This window comes from Puntigrus tetrazona, chromosome 4, assembly GCF_018831695.1.
Source record: "Puntigrus tetrazona isolate hp1 chromosome 4, ASM1883169v1, whole genome shotgun sequence".
Classification (NCBI taxonomy): domain Eukaryota; kingdom Metazoa; phylum Chordata; class Actinopteri; order Cypriniformes; family Cyprinidae; genus Puntigrus; species Puntigrus tetrazona.
The window spans coordinates 689,733-710,608 of record NC_056702.1 but is presented as its reverse complement, the minus strand read 5'-3'; the positions used below and the strand labels follow the sequence as shown (position 1 = coordinate 710,608).

At 36.1% G+C, this 20,876-nt stretch overlaps 1 protein-coding gene across 15 annotated transcripts in view; it reads left to right on the top strand.

Moving 5' to 3' along the window:
• The window catches only part of plekha5 (pleckstrin homology domain containing, family A member 5), a 131,114-nt gene that overhangs the window by 63,953 nt on the left and 46,285 nt on the right, over nucleotides 1–20,876 (top strand). For 11 of the 15 annotated variants that reach the window (XM_043236478.1, XM_043236479.1, XM_043236462.1 and 8 more), the window contains one exon: nucleotides 18,337–18,420. In XM_043236478.1, coding sequence (XP_043092413.1) covers nucleotides 18,337–18,420 — 84 coding nt within the window. Of the gene's footprint in view, nucleotides 1–7,013; nucleotides 7,049–16,994; nucleotides 17,119–18,336; nucleotides 18,421–20,876 lie in introns of those variants that run through there. The other 4 variants (XM_043236469.1, XM_043236467.1, XM_043236466.1 and 1 more) reach the window with 3 other exon arrangements.

Sequence of the window (20,876 nt, the reverse complement as noted above, 5' to 3'; positions counted from 1 at the left end):
TACACCTTTGACGGGTCATTCTGACACTTTTGTGTTATGAATCATTTGTCTGCACTGCAGGGCCTCAGTATGTGAACAGAATTGTTGTGAATGTGACAAAATACAATTTTATAAACCATTCATGACAGTGATAGACTCGCATGTGTCCCGCACACAGCAAGAAGCACCGGTAAACAAGCGGGAAAAGATTCTTTTTAATGAAGCAGTCAAAAAGATTCACCCGTTCACTGCGCTTGTGAGTGAGTGTTTTGAATCAGACTCTGTTAGCGGGTTTACAACTGACTCCCTCACTGAATCATGAATAGGATTGGCAATCAATTGCAGTTCAAGAATTGGAAACTTAAGGTGAGGAATCGGATGCTTGTTGTAAAATGAAAATTTAAATTCCACCTAAAATTCCTGTGTATTTTACTTTTAGGTGGCTGTTATAAAAATATATGTATCTTTGCATCATTCATTCAAAAGATTAATTCAAAAATACTGATTAATCTAGTAATGAAACGAGTAAATCTTAAAAGAGTGAGTCATTGAATCGTTCCATTCTTAAATTCCATGAGATTTTGTTTAGCTGTCTAGTATTTTTTAACCTACAAAATCACAAAAAACTCAATTTCTCGAATCATGCTGCTCTGTTGCTCACAAACACCTCTTAATTGAGTCCCATTTGTATGTAGCCTGCTGATTTTTGTTTATATGAATGTTGGTTTATTATTATTATTATTGGATTCATATATAAAAGCTTATTCATTTCTATTCTAACTAACCTGTAAAAAAACCTCATCAAAACCAGCATCAAATGGAAACTAAACCAGTTTTAAACAACTTTTGTCAGTTTTGTTATTTGTCAACATAGACTTTTTTTAGTTTTATGTTTTTACAATGCTATTTTGTTGTCGTTGTTGGTTGCTTAGCTTTTGCCACAATGTTAAAACTTGTCTTTTCTTAGTCTGTCTGGTAATATGTGGTACAGTCCCAAAGCCAAGATTGTGGTGCGTATATTTTCCCTCCACTGCATTTACAGTTGCAGTGTTTTTTGAGTCGAGGGATAGACTTTGTCATCTGTGGATTAGGGACCGGCTGGAAATCTTGAACTGCGTAAGAAAATCCACATGTTGTGCGTGAGGCTCATCCGAGCGCGTTTGTGATTAAGTCCCAGCATCGCAGGGGAGCGCCGAGGCTGCATGCTCGGATTTAAAACCCATCAACGATTGAAGGGTTAGCAAGACGCCAGGTTATATTCCCATCAACCTGTCCGCAGCCACTTTAGTAATCTTGGAATCTGCTCGCTCAAAGAAACCTTTCCCAGCGGTCAAAACAGAGACACGGTTTGCGTTGAATCATACATCGGACCAGATAGCACACAGATATTCTGAGAATCCAGCTCTGGTAAAACACGCCGAGCATGACCCGACTGCAGAGCCTGAATCACGGCGCTTTGTCCCGGAGAGATGAGTGCTGGCGTGGGCGTAGAGGAGCGAGCGGAGGGAAGGAGACGCCGCTCATCCACCCACAGACAGACCCGCCGCTCACCACAGGCTGCACAGCAGAGCAGCGGGAGGCCGAGGTTCACTGAGATTCACTGCATGCAGGAAAATGAGCCGGAAGAGAACAGCATCGCTGCGGCACACTGTGTTGCAGAGGTACAGGCGTTTAGATTTATGAAGAGTAAAAAACATGTTGGGCTAAATTCTACTGCCAGTATTCTTTCCAATTATACTGCTACTTGTACTTAATCAGTTTTGTTTATTGTTTCCTCGCAGAGTAAGAACATTAGGGTTAGTTAGATTTATTTATTTATTAGATTTTATTTCTTTTTTTTTTATTATTGGATGAACATGATCCTCAAGCTGTTATAAAATGCAGATCCATGTGCACGTGTGACTGCACATTATGTATTAATATGCCAATTGGACAATAAAAAAAGCCATAATTAATGCCCAAGAATTTCCTCGTATTTCCATGTGGTAGAATGTCCCATACAGCTTCTTGAGGCTTATGGCTTTAGCACACTGTGTTGTGGAAGTTGTAAGCAGAGTTGGAAAATGTAATAATGGCTCAGCACACACGACGTTTGAAGGTTTGCTGGTTTCAGAATGAAAGTCTAAAGCATCTGCCAAACCACTGTCTCCAGCAAAGACGATGTCTCGACAACTTTCGCCAAACTCTCAGTGCAGAAGGGGGAAAAATAACACAGTTTACTAGAGCGCGCCGTGTAATTTTATATGAATTTCCAACATAAACTGGAAGGACTGCAAGTATGAAATATTGTCTTTCAGTGGCACAAGTTTTGGTATTGGCGAAGTTTCGTACTTTAGCACTGACCCTTCACCCCCAACACTATTGTGTTGGTCTAACAGAGGCCTGAGGGTCCGCGGCGCCCCGCTAACCAGGTTTGAACTCATATATGTCCGGTTGTTTTTCCATAGAGCTGCGCTGTTGTTTCATAAGATCTGCTTTTGAAAACTTTCCAATGAATCGTTGCTGGTGCGAAGAGCCGGATGAAATATTAATGTGCAATTTTGTTTGGCCCAATCAAACAGTGTGAATGTTGTTGTTTGTATTGCCCAGTATTGTTTTGAGACAGAACGCATGGAAAAGAGGGCCAATGAATTATTTAATGAAATTGAGACGATGAGCTTGACTACAATACTTCGCCTTTCTTCACTGCTGTGAGATTAACGACTGATGTTAACAAACTGCTGCGCTTCCCCCGGTTCATCCGGAGACTGAAGCCTAAATTAGTACGTCTTTTTTTCCCCTCTACACACTCTGACATCTACAGCAAACAAAAATGGCTTTAAAATTGCAAGTGAATTTCACAAGTAATTAGCTACTAAGAAATGGCAAGTGACGCGTCAAATTAAATGTGATTTTGAAGCAGAAAGTCAAAATAGTCATTTCTTGTTTAACATACTACAGCAATTCAAAAGTAACTCCGAAAAGTGTGGTTTCTCTTATAAAACACAAGAACCTCCCAGAAAGCTTAAAGGGATAGTTCACCCAAAAATACATAAACGTAATTTCCTCACCCTACATTTGTTTCAAACATTTTATTAGCTGTTAAATTCTGGCAACCAAACAGTCCATGGTAGCCATTGACTTCCATAGTATGGGAGATAAAAAAAAAAAGATAGTCATTGCCTGCCTTCAACTATTTAGATACTAACATTTTTTAGAGTATCTTATTCGCGTTCAAAAGAAGAAATTGGTTTGGAACCAGTGTAGGGTGAGTAAGTGACTGTATTTTTTTTATTTTTAGGTGAACTGTCCCTTTTATAATGGCCTATGGTGTGCCAAAACCAACAAGAAACATTATTTCCCCTTCCAAATGACCTCAGCTGCTAACTCTGTCCGCCTTGAAAGGCCAGATCCGTCCACGCCACTGACATTTAATGTGGCTGACATGTCCGTTTGTGTGTGGGCGTATTAAGTCCTGTGCTCCGCCATCTCCTTGACCTCCAGGTTCAGCGTGACGCCACGACGATGCAAAAATACCCGTCTCCCAGCTTACAGTGTTTGCTCGACTCCCCTGACATTTCGGCCCACTCTTCACCTGTCCTCTTCCCGTCTGTCCTCTGCTCTCCATCCTAGACGACATGGTAAATATCACACTGTTACCTTGGCAACATGCGTCCGACATTCCGTATGCATTCAGCATTCCGCTTGCATCCCAAAACAAACAACCCGCACAGGAGTCCTGAAGGAAGATAGACAAAACGGCTCGATATAGCAAATAAAGAAAATATCTGCAAATACCACTGCTTTCCTGATTAAATATTAATTCTGTCGGTCGGGATTGCAATGAATCACCTCGTTTTTGTCATGCAGAGAGGAAAGTCAAAGTACTTAAAGTATTATGGGTAACCCTTTACAATAAGGCTCATTGGTTAACATTAGTTAACATTTAACACAAACTAAGAATGAACAATGCTTCAGCAGCATTTATTAATCTTAGGTAATGCTAACTTTAGTTAATTAATGTTAACAAATGACACCTTATTGTAAAGTGTTACCATATTATTTATGCACATTACACTTGGCATATTGTGTTATCTCGAATGAATTATTATAATAATTGGTTTAAAAAAGTAATTTATGAATCAGACTTCACTGGTCACAAAAAACATTTGATTTTTCAGTAGAAAGATAATCTTCCTTGCCATTATTTTGTGCTGCATAGTACTCGGTAGTCAAAGTATTCATAATCTAGTCATTTACGAGCATATGTACTGCCTAATATTAATTTGTTACACTTGCCATGCTAATTAATCTTTAATCATGAATTAAAAATAACAGGCTCATTAGAGTCATTTGATGTGAATCAGACTTCCCTGGTCACACTGCGTGTTCATTGTTTCAACAGAAAGCGTGTTTTCTAGCAATTGTTTTAAGCTACAAAATAGTATTCAGTACTCGAAGTACTCACATACTCATTTATGAACTTACTGCCTGATACTACAAAATTCATACTTTTTTTAGAACTTGGTATTTTGAGTTATCTTGAATGATTCATTAAAATAATTGGGTCATTAGAACCAATTCATTGTTTCTTTTTTTTGTTGTGAATCATAATTCACTGCTTCTTCTAGCTATTATTTTGTGCTTCATAAAAGTATTCATACTTGTTACTTAAAGGACTCCTATAGTTATATTTCTTGCACTTGTCATGTTGAGTAATCTTGAATGATTCATTAAAAGAATTGGTTCATAAGTCATCTCTTATGAATCAGACCGTGTTCGCCAAAGTACTCATATAATGCATTTAAATCGGATAAACTTAGCATGTCGAGTCATCTTTAAGAATTCATTAAAATAATTTTTGTTGTTTTAACAAGTGTACTCTGTTGTACTCATAGTATTCATACTCATTACGAGTATACTATTTATGCAAAATGTATCTACAATTTTTTGAATGAGCCGTTAAAAGAATTGATTCAAAAGAGTTGTTCCTTGTGAATCAGATTCACTGTATTTGTTTAGATTTAATAGTAAGATGAGTTTTCTACATATTATTTTGTGTTACAGAACTCATACTCAGTGCTCAAAGTATTTTTAGCTCATTGCAATAAATGTATACCATAGTTCATTCACAACTATGAAATATAATTTGTTTGCAGTAGTGCTACAGATTCAAACGTATGAATAGATGAAGTTAAAAATAATCTGCCTTTTAATTACATGTCTTATTCTGTTGAATGCAAGAACATGTGAAATGTGAAACGAAGGCATGATGCATGAAATATTGCTTAGGTTGTGCAGATGTTGTCCGGTAGCCTTCCGGGAGCAACCAGTCAATTAATTTATTAAATATTCATGAGCCATGGTTTGGCCAGATTGTTTGATTCACCAGCTGATTAGCGCACAGCGTATGCCAGTCAGGCAACAAGTTGCGTAACATCGAGTCGAGCGATTAATATTCATGAGCAACGACTACACTTCAGTGGGCCTTGCAGCATGGATCTTTAGTGGAGAATGTAAAGTACTTTCCATTTTGGTCGTTGTGTATTGCGTTTAATTTGCATTCACGCAGTCCTGTGCTGCAGTTACAGGAAAGCTAAGTGTTGCATGCGCGCGCACACACACACACACACACACACACACACACACACACACACACACACACACACACACACACACACACGCACACACACACACGCGGCTGCGGGCGAGCTTTAGTCACAGTGGCTGAACACAGCTGTGCGCTTCAGAGAAACAGGAGCTGTGAGCAAATGACCTCCATCACACACGTCATTCCCAAAGGCCCTTCAGAGCCTGATTCACTCCTGTCCCGACTCCTGTCTGTCCTTTCTACAGGAACACACGTACTTCTAGCCTAAAAGTATAACGCACTCCTGGTGAATGCGTTAATGCATTGGCTGATGAAGATGGGCTAAACGCACTGGCATGATGCTAGTGTGTGGTTGAACCTCAAAGAGACGTCCATAAGCCAAAGCACCCCACATCATTTTGGGTTTGAGCTTGTAACCAGATACACCCGTCTGTGTGGACGCCACGTGCTCGGATCAATTCAGGTCAAGCACTTATAATACCATCTGTTTCTAAAAGTTCTGCCAGTCTGCAAACCCTCCGTCCCAACGGAGCTAAAGCTGCAGATTGATTTCCACAATGAAGATGATATCGAAAATCGAAATCCATAGGGCTGCCCTCGACCAAGGAATTTTTTCGGTCGACCAGCATTAGTCGACTATTCGCGTGTTTATTAAAAAACTATTCAAATCATTGTAATGAGCCTTTATTTGCATATAGCCTAAAAAGCGCCCAAGCTCACGCATAAAGCTTGTCGCTTAGCATTTTAATATTTTGATCAAATGGTCGGAAGTAGAACTTTCACTCTCTATAGATACTTTTTTCATATATACAGTGTTTCACGCTCGGGTTTACAGACAGAGATGGCAGAAAACAGATCCGGTTTGCTTAAAAAAAAAAGTTAATGATAAAAAAAAAAAAAAAAATTATATATATATCCCATTTTGCATACTTTTAAGACTGAGTGTTAATATCATATGCGAATCATGCAGTATATTTGTCCAATTTTAAAAATGTTTAGATATATTTGACTTGTTTTTCTATAAAAAATATAATTAATAAAATGTAGCAATGTGGTGCATTAGCATGATTCCTCCATGGGGCAGCAGTCATGCATTTCCTCAGAAATATACTGATGCTGATAGCCCATTTATTTTACCATACACCAGCTCTAAATAATGCTGCTGTGGCTTTTTACTTTCATCTCTTGCGACAAACAGTCATGAGTGTCATCCGGAGTCGTGTCAGGGATGATGTATAGAGCCCTGAAAGTGGATCTAAATGCGTGTTTTGATGGGAAGCAGATGGTGTGGAGAGATGGGAGATGGATTGAGACATCACGGGCTCGGCCTCCTGCTGTCTGCAGTCTCAGAAGTGGACGAGACGCTTTAGGATTCACCCCTCAACAGCGGCCATGAATGAGGCTGAACAGGCAAAGCTGATTAGCGCGTGTATCTTGTTTTTGCAGCAGAAACGACTGAATGAAGCGTCTGATGAAAAGGTCTGTGCTTTTTTCTTTTACGTGCACTGCATAGGTCATGATATGTTTGTTTTACAGAGGAACGCAAAGCACATTTGCGAGCCTTAGCTTAGCACCTAGAGTATTTTTATTTTTTGGCATTTACCTTTCTATATGCTGCAAATAAACTGTGCAGGGACACAGAAAATAGAATTCATAATAATGTGGATTCTTTTGCAATATAACTACCACGGCAACTTGTATTAAACAGGGTTATTAACTAAAAAAAATATTCAACTAAAAAAAACTGCCATAATTTAAACAATTTGTTTAATATGTAATTTTATGTTGTTGTTGTTTTTTTTTTTTATAATTTCTGCTAGATGGCAGCATTTCTAATTTTTCTTAAGTTAATTTAAAACTAAAACTGCTATAAAAAGCTGTAAAAATTTTTTTAAAAAGAATGTGACAAAAACAAAGAAAATAGAAAAATGTAAATGTAAAATACAAAAAAGTTTATTAATAATTAAAAAAAAACATATAAAAACAAATCTAAAACAAAAATTCTATAAGAAATTTAAATGGAAAATACAAACATAAAAACAAATTAATAAAACTATATAGATATAAAATACTAAAATGAAAACATAAAAAAAAATTCTATATAGATATATAAAAAAACTGAAATAACCGAAGCACACGTTTGCATGCCGGTGTTGCAGTAATGATTTTAGTTGTGAAGGCTGATGGATTGCCTGGTCACAGTGAGATTAATTACTGGTTGTGTGTGTGTGTGTGTGTGTGTGTGTGTGTGCGTGCGTGTGTGTGATTGATTAGCAGATGAGTCTTGAATGCAGTAATGTTACCAGCTGAATCCAGAATGATGATTGTTTGAGATGATGAACTAATTATTCCCAAAGCTGCTGTTATTTAGTTCTGTTTATTAACCCGTTGTAAACCTCCATTAACCTGTTGAGTTAACTACAGTCTGCTTTGAGCAAGGCGAATCAATGCTGGCTCACAAATGTGGGGGTTTTCTTGTTTAAATCTGCGTGCACCAGTCGTTTTATATCAGGGCTCCGTTGTTCTTCCAGATGGCGGCTGTTGTCACGCTCAGAATCCAGTCAGGTGATTAGTTTCTGTCTGACGGTAACGTGTTGATGCTGTATCGATGCTCTGTGAAGCAGGTCACGGCTCTCGGAAAAGAGACAAAAGTTTGTTTATCTTATCATGCAGCGTTGAGACGATTCTCCTCCTCATTCTTCCGTGAGCCCCGTGTGTCCCTCACATCTCATGATTCATCCCTACTCTTTGATTTCAAGTCGACACTCGGCTTTCATCACAAGCTATTTTATTTCTCCAATGCAGTGTTGTTTTAATAGTACTTGCATGCTGTAATAAATAAAATATATCGATGTTTGTAATGCATTTGATTAATTATTAGTAATTATAATAAAAAAAAAAAAAAAATATAACAAATATATATATATATATATATATATATATATATATATATATATATATATATATATATATTATAGTACATGTAATTATTAGGTATATAATTAAGTAATATATTTGTGTGTGTGTGTGTGTTTCGAGCAGCTTTCTATGCATTAGCTGGGTGTTTTATCTTTCTTTTCTCCCGCCCGTCTGAGATGACATACGCTAGTTTATGTTTGTGCCGGCTTCTAGAACGTCCCCTTCTTAAGCCGGAGAATAATAGGCCGTATTCTTCAGCACATCTGCTCACGTTCAGCGACTAACAAGCGGCTCCATCACCTCCTCCAGGAGACTCTGTGCTTTTAATTGAGTCCCGCGCGTCGTTGTTCATTTGCGCTCCTCTAATCAGGACGTGGGCGATCGGGAGCTGCAAGGAACGAACTGTCGGGGTGGGTTTTCAGAACCGGCGCTCGCCCATCTGCCTCCAAACGAGCCTCTCGTTTTGCTTTTTTCACCAACTTCCTGTCATGCTTTTTCAGGGGCAAAAGAGCCAGAATACAACCCTGCCATTACCGCCACAACAACAGCCATCTGCAGCAGTTACTATTAGCAACACCAACGCCTGTGCCAGACATCAGCGAATCTGTGTGTTTTTGTGCTGGCAGGGGAGGAAGCGCAGTGTTGGTGATGTAATGTGCTGCTGATTGCAGGAGCAGGTGCAATCAACACAATATGAAGCACATTAGATTGCACGCGCCGCTTAACATTAGCGTTTTTAAAATAACGGCACACTAAAAGCAGTCGCTTGGAGTCGAACGTTGTTACTGATGTATGCACCGAACGGCAATAATGTAAATCCTGCAGTGTGCACCGTGTTAACATGATTTGCTCCGGCGAAATTGAATCAAAGTATGCAGTAACAATGAATGCTTTATCATTTACATGGGAAAAAATCATGCATTACAAAAACACGAATATCTTCCTTCTGCGTGACGTGTACATGACTGGGTTGAATGTAATGCATCGCTTCTGATTAAACTACAATTAAAAAGGGCGGTGCGATTATTTTCAAGAAACGATTGCTTTTATTCTGCAAGAATTGATGAGTCGGTGGAAATACATGTATAGCAATTTCCACCAAAATATTAAATGGACTGTTTGGAATATCGGGCTGATCTTATTCGATCTTAGGCTGGTTAACAGTACATTTTTAATAGATTCTCTTCATTTTTGGACTTATAATTTAATCTTCATTAGTTGTATTGAGATGCTACTTGGAGACGATCAGTGTTTCGTGACAATTCTTGCCCGAAATTGCATTGAAAGAGTTTGAGTGTAAATGAAACTGGAGCATCTTACAACCTAAAAACATGTTAAAGTAAACCGCACAATTGAGATTGATTCATTTGGACCATTATTATTATTTGCATATAGTAAAAGCTGACTGGCTGACTGTTTCATTGGTAAAAATGGCTAAATACACGAGACGCGTCCTAGTAAGTGCCAGTTTCTGTGCTCTGACCACCCCTCGTATGCTCCCAGATTCTCCTTGGTTAACCCGCTTATGAAATGTACAATCACTTATTCTGGAATCAAACTTCTTGAAGGAATTACTCTCTGATTAAGTAACAAATGAGGGGATTTGCTCTTTCTTTCCATTTGCACAGTCGAAAACGGCTTCTCTAGATTCTCCATGGGCGGCTTATATTGGCCCTTTTTCTTAATAAGATAAGCCTGTCCAGGATTTGGCGCTTTTTAGACATTTTTTTTTCCTAAACTGCACCCAGGCGTGTGATGTTTTTAGATGTGAATGCCATGAACGTTTATTCTCTGCTGGTTGTTCTTCAGAGACTTTTAAATTAAGATTTTATCAACAGTTTGACATTTGCTGTGGGCCGGTATTGCTTTCAAACAGTACGCCATTATGAACGCTTCACAATGAACGAGTACGGCCTCTATTTCGGACGACGTGTGGGGCATATTTATTCAGAGTTAGTCATTCACTAATTATGAGCTGGACTTCCAGATCGGACGATGGCAGCGAGAGATTCATTCAGTCAGAGATGATTCATATGATTCATCTAAAATCAAATGCATCATTGGCTTTAAGATTGGCAGCAGCGGCTCATTTCATTCAAGCGTTAATATGCTTTTTAGAAATGCCCTTTTTGAATAGTGTTTGAAAACTTTTAAGCTTTTTAGACACACAGCCCGTCTTCTTTAAAGTGATAGCTCACCTAAAAAAGAAAATGAAGGCTTTGAAACAACATGAGTATGATTTTCTTTGTTCTTCTAAACATGAGAGAAGATACTTGGAAGACAGCTGGTGACCAAACAGTTGATGGCAGCCATGGACTTGTTGCATGCATGATCATGAAGTCAATGGCTAGTTACCAGCAGCCTCTGAAACACAGAAGAAAAATTATGTAAAACTAGTTGACTTCCGTTTGCATTGACTTACGCTCTTTTGACATGATTTTGAATATTTCATCTCAAAATCTTTGGTAATCAGCATTTCCCATGTATCTTTGATCTGTAGAACAACACGCGTAGCCAAATAGCTCTTTAGTCAATAGTCAGCAAATACCACAGCAAAACACTGAATAACTCGCTTTTGAAATTGAAGGTGATTGAGAGTGTATTTAAATATTCATAATTTTGGCCCCTGCATTTCTGTGCAAAGGCAGCATTTGCCACGTGTTTCAATTTTGAAAAATCCCGTACAGTTTTACATACCAACAGCCAAATAGCTTTTTTAGCCATTCTTTGACATAGTTGGCTCCATTCTAGCATGAAATACCCACTTTTCAAAATACAGTCAATTCCAATGGAAGAGTGTCTTTTCTTTTTGAATAACTTTTTTCACTCCGTTGCACCATTTTACAGAAGTCAAACTGGTTGTGAAGACCTATTCGGTATCGACCTCTATTTGTTACGAATAACACTGAAAGCAAGTCATTTCTAGAAATGTGGCTTTGGCAACTATACCAAATTTTTAGGATAATCGGCATTTTCCATACAGCCAACTTTTAGCTTTGAAAATTATTTTGAATACTTCATTTATCAGCCAGTTGGAAAAACTTTGTTAATAATAAAACACAGCCGATATATCGGTAGCCAGCTAATAATCGGCATTTCTTTGATGTTTTGATGATCAGCACACACGATCGTTTAAGTTGCATCAACGAAATCTCTCTTCCAGCTCAATCTTTGGGTGATTGAAGGTAATGTTGGTCTGGAAAGCTTAGGGCGCGAGGGCATGCTGGCCTTTCAGAAAGGTCGGCCGCGGGCCGCAGAGAGCACGTGTGAATGGCAGACGCCCCGTCGGGAGCAAACGCTTCATTGTTCATGTTCTCCCCGAGCCTTTGAATGCCCACAGGAACACCGAGCATTGTTTATTTCCAGAAGAACCTTTCAGAGAATGTGAAGCTAAATTTAGCCACTGGGTCACGTCAATTATCACCACCTTTTTATTCAGGGGTTTGGGACTATATGGACATGTAACGATCATAATGGCTGGATGGACACAATCTTATGCCTTTTTACTCAATAATGGTTGTGTTCGAAATGGAATAATAGCATACGCTGTATATTGAATTTAGTCTAATGTATACTTTATAATCTAGTACACAGTAAAAAGATAGTTTTGCTACATTTGGGCCTCTAATTATTTTTTTTATTTTATTTTTTTTCCACAAGTATAATCTCCATATCTTTATAGGGTTATTATTGTTAATTAAAACAAACAACTTGACATTAGTTTAAATAACATATACATTAACTGACATAAAGTAAAATATTATGAATATTTATATAATTTTAATTATATATTTATATAATTTTAATTGTGTAATTTATATTATTATTAATATTTATAATTATAATTTAAGTTAATTTTATTTATAATTATTATTATGCTATTTGTTTAATTTATACCCAAGTACTAAAATTACTAAAGCTACAACTGGTACTTTTTATTATTAGTTCATTTTGTACTGAAATTACTTTAAATTATTTAGACAACAAAAATGTTTTTAAAACTATTTTAATTCAAAAACAGGAAATATAAAGATAACATTTAATTAAATTAAATGATGTACAAAAAACTACAATAGTATATCAATGTTACCAAAATAACTGTGTCATACTACATGCAAAAATGTCTGGTAAATGTCCTTTTTTAATAATAATAATTTGATCATGTTAATGATTTAGAGGACTTGAGTATGATACAATTAAATGTGGCTCTTACACATTATTCCAGTTTTGTGGTTGTTTGTAGGAGTAGCACGTTCAGTTTAGCGTACTTTGATATGGTATGCATACTGCAAAAATGCTAGTAATGAGTCGTTTTAAACACATCCAGATCAGACCTTTGTATTGCTCTGTTGTTGTTTTTGTCTTTGACATGCAGTCTTAATAGAAACTTGTTTTTAAGACGTTGCCCCTTATTTTGGCTGTCAGCACATGCTGCTTCCCTTTTAAAATCATTATCCCTTCCTGTCATGATCGCTCTTTCTCTGTTTGCTCTCTCTCTGTTAGCCCGTGGCTTGTGCTTTGACAAATTGTGTTTACAACCAATTAGTGTGATTCGTAATGTGCTTGTTTGCCATCAGTGTGCAGTGAGAGTGAAGGAACCGTGGAAAACACTTGTTGATTTTGTTTCAATTTCCTAAATTTCCCCCCAAAAACTTGGACTTGGACCAAATCCGTGCTAGTTCTCTTAATGCATTATTTGTCCAGCTGTGTGCAAAGAGTGAATCTATCCGGCCCATTCGATCATATCCGCAGCATCCATTACCCCAGCGTTAACATTTAGGCAGAGCGTCTGTAATATTATGTTGTTTTCAGACTCTCGGGCGATTCGTAGAAATCTCTCTTTCATGAGCTCCGCGTTCGGCGAATCATCACAAAAGCAAATCTCTGTGAAAGCTCAAACAGGCACTTGTGATTTTCAGCAATTCTTCCAGTTCTGCCGTAGGCTTTCACAATGACACAGCAGAAAATGAGCCATCAAGCGCTCTGTTCTCCATTACTGATATTACTAGTTTTACCCCATTAATCAAATGAAGTGCGCCCTGCAACCGTACAGTCACGAGCGTAAAACAAGCCCAGCTTCAGAGCGTTCGTATTCAAGCTGTTCAAAGCAGACGCTTGTGCTCCTCCCAGATGATGTGTTGAATCCGAAAGGCTCGTTCAGAAATAATCATGTGACATAATTAAACGGCATATGCCCAACCATCTGTATATGTACGTATATGTGCGTTTTTACATATAAAGGAATAAATAATTAAAAAAAAAAAAATAAAAATATATATATATATATATATATATGTGTGTGTGTGTGTGTGTGTATATTTATTCAGTATATATATATTATATATATATGTGTGTGTGTGTGTGTGTGTGTGTATATATATATATATATATATATATATATATATATATATATATATATATATATATATATATATATATAGTGTGTGTGTGTGTGTGTGTATATATATATATATATATATATATATATATATAGTATGTATGTATATATACAGTATATATATATATATATGTGTGTGTGTGTTTATATACAGTGTATATATATATATATATATATATATATATATATATATATATATATATATATATATGTGTGTGTGTGTGTATATGGTTTTTAGTTACATTTGCAATTTACAGTGGTTATTATACTTTGTTATGGTCTCTCTGTATGATTTAAGATTTATTTTGCCAGTACTTAATTGCCAAATATTTTTTATTAATCACTTAATTAGTTTATTTAAAATCATACAGTGCCTCTGTGACCTGCATATGTTCACAGACGGATGCCAATTACATTCAGACGGAACCAAGTAGATCAGTGGGGAAAAAAGGTGTGTTTTTACTATGTGCACGTGTGCTTTAAGCAGTACAGTGGCAGTTGTGTGTCTCCTGATGTCAAGAAAAGCTATCTATGTTGTGTTTAACACGCCTTAAAAAGCCTTTCAGAGCGCGTCATGTTGAGGAGGTTAGACGTGTTCTGTCTTGACAGCTCCTCTATCATGTCTCTCGTTCTTGCCTTAGAGTACGTTTAAGGTTTCTGGCGTCTTGCAGCATTTCGTGCTCTGTGTCCACATCTGGACATGTCCACCTGTTCTCCGGCTCATCTGCGGTCCCTGCAGGCCTGGCAGAGGTGGAGAGCAGACGCAGCCCTTCGGTGCTCCACGGATGTGACAGAAACAAGTCAAGTGTGACTTCCTCGCCCAAACGCTCCTCTGAGTGGCGGAGAGAGGCGCCGGGCTATTTTTATGCGATCTGCCGAAAGTCATGCATGTATGCATGAGTCCGTCCCGCAGCGCTCTATACGTGACATAATCTAGCATGTCGTGTCACATGTATAGTACTCTCCCGACAGATTGTGCAGAAGTGTTAAGTACAGCCGACTGTTAATATTCATGCTACGGTTTGCCGTCAAAGTCTTCGGTTTGTTTGGAAGCCTGTTGCTGCCAGTGGAAAAAAATATTAACAGGTAATTGCAACTTCTCTCATGCAATTATGAGTTTACATCTTTTCTCAAATGCATGTTAACTCTGACTTGGGAGAGATTTTATATCTCCAACTTCTTTCTTGCAAATGCATTTTTGACCACCTTTTGATTTTTTTCATCTCGCAGCTCTGACTCTTATGTATAAACTCGCAATTGCAAACATTAAAGAACTGCGAGACAAACCTGAAAGCTTATATCTTGCTTTTCTGACTTTTTACTCTTAATCACAATTGAATTTTTTGCTTTCTCACAATTCATTATTTTTTTTTATTTGAGAGATAACCTTGCACCTGTTATAAAATCGTTATATTGCACATTTCTGATTTTATAGCTTCTAATAAACAATTGCTTTAAAGACAGAACTGCGTGATATCTGTGAGATTATATTGTGCTATTCTGAGGAAAAAATTTAAAAAGTTGCCATAACCTTTTCATTTTTTTAATCAGTGATGGAAACAAGCTTCCATAGGTTTGAGAGCGCCAAGACCAATCCGTTTAAAAAAAATCTACACTGAATTAGTTGAAAGATTTCATTTATTTTTCGCAAATCAGTTTTTTTGGAGCAGTTTGTGAGGAAGTCACTTGGGTTTTTGAAATAAGATGCTGCACCAGAGGCATTAGCCCACACAAAACCCAGCGACCGGACGGATGATGGATAGAAAAACAGGTTTGTAAAGTGATTAGCGTCCTTCCAGGGTGAGTGTTGCCTTGGCAACAATAAATTAACCAGCAAACGGCGCCTAAACCCCAAACTGGATCAGCATCCAAAGTTTTGTCATCAATCAATGGAGCCAATCATTTCGCTCCCGGCAGGTTTCAGAAGAACAGACACAGAGACGAGAAGCACAAAAGGATCCTAGACCCAAGGATCTCGTTTCAAGGTGAACGAGGGATAATCGATACGCCGATGTGAACCTTGGGCCGTTATTTATGTGAGCTTTAGGACAAACGCGGGGTTAAAAGCTTTCAGAAAGGAGATTAGATGAAGATTTTCAATCTTCAGCAGAGAGAGTGTATGATAACATAAAGACACATAATCCTGCTTTAGGAAAAACTATGTGAGGTCATGCTAGGCTACTAATGCTAAAAATAAAGCAATCAGACAAACAAAACAAAACCATACTACTATGCTATAGTATGCACTTATTCTAATATATATGTGTGTGTGTGTGTGTGTGTTTATATATACATATGTACGTTACATTTATTATACGCATTTGTAAGATATAATTGTAATTTATAGAAAAAAAATCCGTTTTCGCTTTGTGTGAGTATATATAATTATAGCATTGCATTTTATACAGTATATATATATATATATATATATATATATATATATTTAATATTTTAAATAAATTTAAATAAAACTTAAAAAAATAAAAAAAATATATATATATATATATATATATATATATATATATATTTTTTTTTTTTTTTTTTTTTTTTTTTAGTTTTATTTTTATTGTGAAAATATGAATTTACTGCTTTGTTAAATTTAAGAGTAAAATTAGTAAAAAGTAAAATTAAGAATTTTTTTTTTTTTTTAAATAATAATGAAGAACCAAGTGAACATTTCACATATTAGGTGTTGCATGTGATATATTCAGTGGTATATTATATATATATATATATATATATATATATATATATATATATATATATATATATATATATAGGATCATGGATTTATGCTGAAAGGATTTGGAAAATGCTGTGATTTTCACGCTGTAATGCGAGGCTCTCCTCGAGCCGTGTCCTGTCCAGTCTGCCTCAGTGTGACTCTCCATGTGAGCGAGAGGCCTTTATCTGCTGTGAAGGGCCTCCTCTGTCCTCTCACGGCTCTAATTGTGTTTATTGAGACGTCGGCGGCTCATGGCAGAGAGGAAGAGGGTGGAGAGGAGAGACGGAGAGGGTGGGCGTATGCTCTTGTGATCCGGGCGTATGACTGCTGAGAGCAGCACTGACTGAATGTGTGCCTCGCTGATAAACAGCAGGAGAGAGAGAGAGAGAGAGAGAGAGAGAGAGGACTGAGGTGACAGAGCCGCCGGCGGCCCCTGGAGACTCTCACAGACTGACTGACAGACAGAGACACAGACATGTTGAAATTCTGCACCACCCCTCGCTCAAGGTGTGTAGCTCTGTGTGTGTGTGTGTGTGTGTGTGTGTGTTCGCTGCTGGGTAGATGTCATCTGTTGAGTTTTCATCTGGGTTACATCATGTTTGGCTCGGTCCTGTCGGGAGATCAGACTCAAACCAGTCTCTGATGGCGAGGGCTGGTTTGACATGGAGCTGGATTAGACTGAGGAGGTGCTGGCCACAGTCTAGTGTGTGTGTGTTTTTAATTATAACCTGTTTTTAATTCATGCATAATTATCGGGGTGGGGGTGAAGTGATTATCGCTATTAATTCATCTTTCATAATTATTTATTATTTTCACATTATTATCATTACTTTATATATTCTTAGAAATATATCTATTTCTATTGGAATTATGAGTATTTTAACATAATTAGTTTTATTTATATAATTCTTTCTAACGACTTTATTTTGCAAATAAATTATGTATTTAACTTTTTTTATAATTCTATTGCTTATTTTTTCGTTTTTTAATCAGATATGGAATAATGTCCTTTTAGTCCTTAATTTATTTATTTCTATATATATTCATTCTTTTCACAAATGTTAGAAATGTGTTTATAAGGTATATATGATGTATTATTATCATAAAAAAAAAAAAAAAAAAAAATATATATATATATATATATATATATATATATATATATATATATATATATATATATATATATATTATATAAATTATAAATTTATAATATATAGATAAATTTATTTTTCTAAATTATTTATTAATTACAATTGTCTTTGTTTTTAGTAAAAAAACTTTTGTAAAAAATTTTTACTCACATTATTTGTTAGTAAATTGATTATCGTCGATTTGATTGCACAGATACTACTTAAACTGAACGGCGCTGGAGAATGACGTTTTAAGTGAAAAGCGTGTTTAATCATGTCACTATCACTCTACTGTTAAGTGCTTTGACACGTCTGTATTATTAAAAACACCATATAAGTAAAGTGGACTTGTACTATAGCAGCCAAATGCACACATGATAGCACTTCAGTTAAATCTGACATGTTTTATATGTTGCTAAGCTAGAAAGCTATCAGTGTGTAACTCAGTGTGTTCTGAGTGACTGTGACCGTGTTCTTGTCTTGGCTCGTTCAATCATTTGAATCCTCGAACGGCTCTTCATCGAGTGTCAAAGTGTGAACAGCAGTCTCGCATGTCTCTAATTCCCAGCATTTCTGTTTCTTTTCTCTCCTGCAGTCACAATGAGCGAAAGGTGACCTGCAAGCATCCCGTCACAGGCGTTCCTTCGCAAGACAACTGTATCTTTGTCGTCAACGAACAGTGAGTCATTTCTTTCTCTCTCTTCGTTTCCCGCAGCATCGAGTCAGAAACAGAGCGCTTTGTCTGAACTTCACACAGAAATCACATTCATGCTGCCTAATGTGCTGCACAGTCGCTTTTGGGGTGGATTGAATGTTGGTTAATAGAGGATATAAAGAAATGTAAAAAGTAGATAATTATTCTATTCATATTTCAGAATAAGTCAAAAGATTGTTTTTCTGGGTCACTCGGCACAAAAAAACCTTTATTATTTTCAATTAGTCTGCTAACGTGGGTACATGAGTTGAGTGGATCTCCCAAAAATATGGGCAGAATATTATAGAAATTAATTTTGTGGTAAATTATTGCATTTTTATGTTTTCATTTGCAGCTTTGCAACATTGCAATAATTGTGATTTTTTTTTTTAATTCTATAATTATTTTTAATATTTAAGTATGAATTAAAATTCCCTCTTTCTGTGTAATTCATGTTAACATCTAAAATATAAACTTTTTCATAATTTATTTTTAAATACATATTTTAATTCCAGTTTTTAATTACATTTTAAATAATAAATCACAGTATAATTTTTTATTATCCGTACCATATTATTCAAATATGTAGTTTTTAATAATTATAATTAATCATATGCATTTTAAAATTCATGCACACTTTTTATGTAGCTATAATAATTTTTATAATAATTTATAATAAGTGCTAATTATATAATATATAGTTAGCAATTTATGTACAATATAATTTCTTTGATGTATTTGCTTTGCTATTAGGATGAAATAATGCACTTGCAACGTGCACAAATATAGAAACATGTATGTAATATAAATATCTGTTTATGTATATGGTATATATACTTATTTCACAGATCGTATTAACCCCAAAATCATATCATTATGGGAACGTTTTCTTGACCTTTTTCATTGGATTCATCCGAAAGCATCACTCTCCCCGGTCCGTCTGCTAACGGATAACGTGTTACTATTTGTGTGTATGTTTGAAAAGAGTGAGCCGCTATATAGTCAACACACCCCCACGTTTTCACACAAAGCCACAAGCAATTAACAGGCTGGCAGTTAATGAAGAGCCGGGAAGATGATTATTTGGCGGAGTTCACCCAGCTCCGCTCTTCTTCACAGCTCACCTCTCCTGTCCAGCCCGAGCTGCTCTCCTGATAATTGCCCTCAAACCGCTGTCAGACACATCTCTAGTCTTTATCTCGCTCTCTTTCTCCTCTCTTTTCTCCCTGCGTCCTCTAGCAAAGTCAACAACTTGCCTCCGCTCCGCCGCCGTTTCTCCCATCTCTGCAGATAGAGACTAAACGGTGCCGTAGATAGACCTCCGAGAGAGAGAAACGTTTGTGCTGCAGATGTTTGCGTCTGATGAAGGCGCGCTGCAGGAGGGTCTGTTCGTTTCGAGCCCTTTCTTCTGAGGAAAGCAAAAGATGCTTTCTGTTTCTTTTCCGTGAAACAGACGCTTTCAACCTCCAAAGATTAGATAAAATGGCACAAAGAGTATTGTAGAAGTTGATTTGTAGCTAGTGTTGTTCACTAAATTGAAAACTTATTATAAATCATTTAAAAACGTAAAAAAAAATGATTAAAAATGAGCATTTTTTTTTGAACGTGAAAAAAACCTTCATTAAAATTGACAACAAAAATACGGTGTGTATGTCTATGTGTACACACACATACATTTACACAAAATTATTGACGCTGTCAACAGATTAATCACATCCAAAATAACTTTTTGTTTACATCATATACATATATATTTAAAAGTAAAAAAAGTTACATAAAAAAAAAAAAAAAAATATATATATATATATATATATATATATATATATGTACATTTTTCAAAATATATACTGTATGAGTGTGTATTTATAAATACATAATAAATATACACAGTACACACACACTTTATGTAAACAAACTTTTTAGCATGCAATTAATTGTAATTAATCGTTTGACAGCACTAGTAATTATACAAATATAAATATAATTTTTTTGTATTTAATTGTATCAATATGTGAGATAAACCTGTGTGTGTATATATGTATAATATGTATAATATGTAAAAAAAGTTTTTTTTGGAAAAATAATCTCCAAAAACAAATTATAGTGCCATTTAAAACAAGTGACTATAGAATAAAATATATTATTAAATTAAATAAAATTGTATAATATATTGTATATATTGGTATTACATTTGTTTGTTAAAATAAACCCCAAAAACGAATAAAAACGACAAAAGCATATACAGCATACGTACATAGTATATATCCGGTAGTATAATAACGCTGATTGCAGGTCTTCTGAAGTTCAGAGGTCATAAACACTTCTTTTATAATGCTGTTTTTATCCATCCTCATTGATTTTCAGTTTTTGAAATGTTTCGTTAAACATCGCCTTTGGTTTTCTTTCGAGAGAACGAACATCACACAGGTTTGAAACAACAT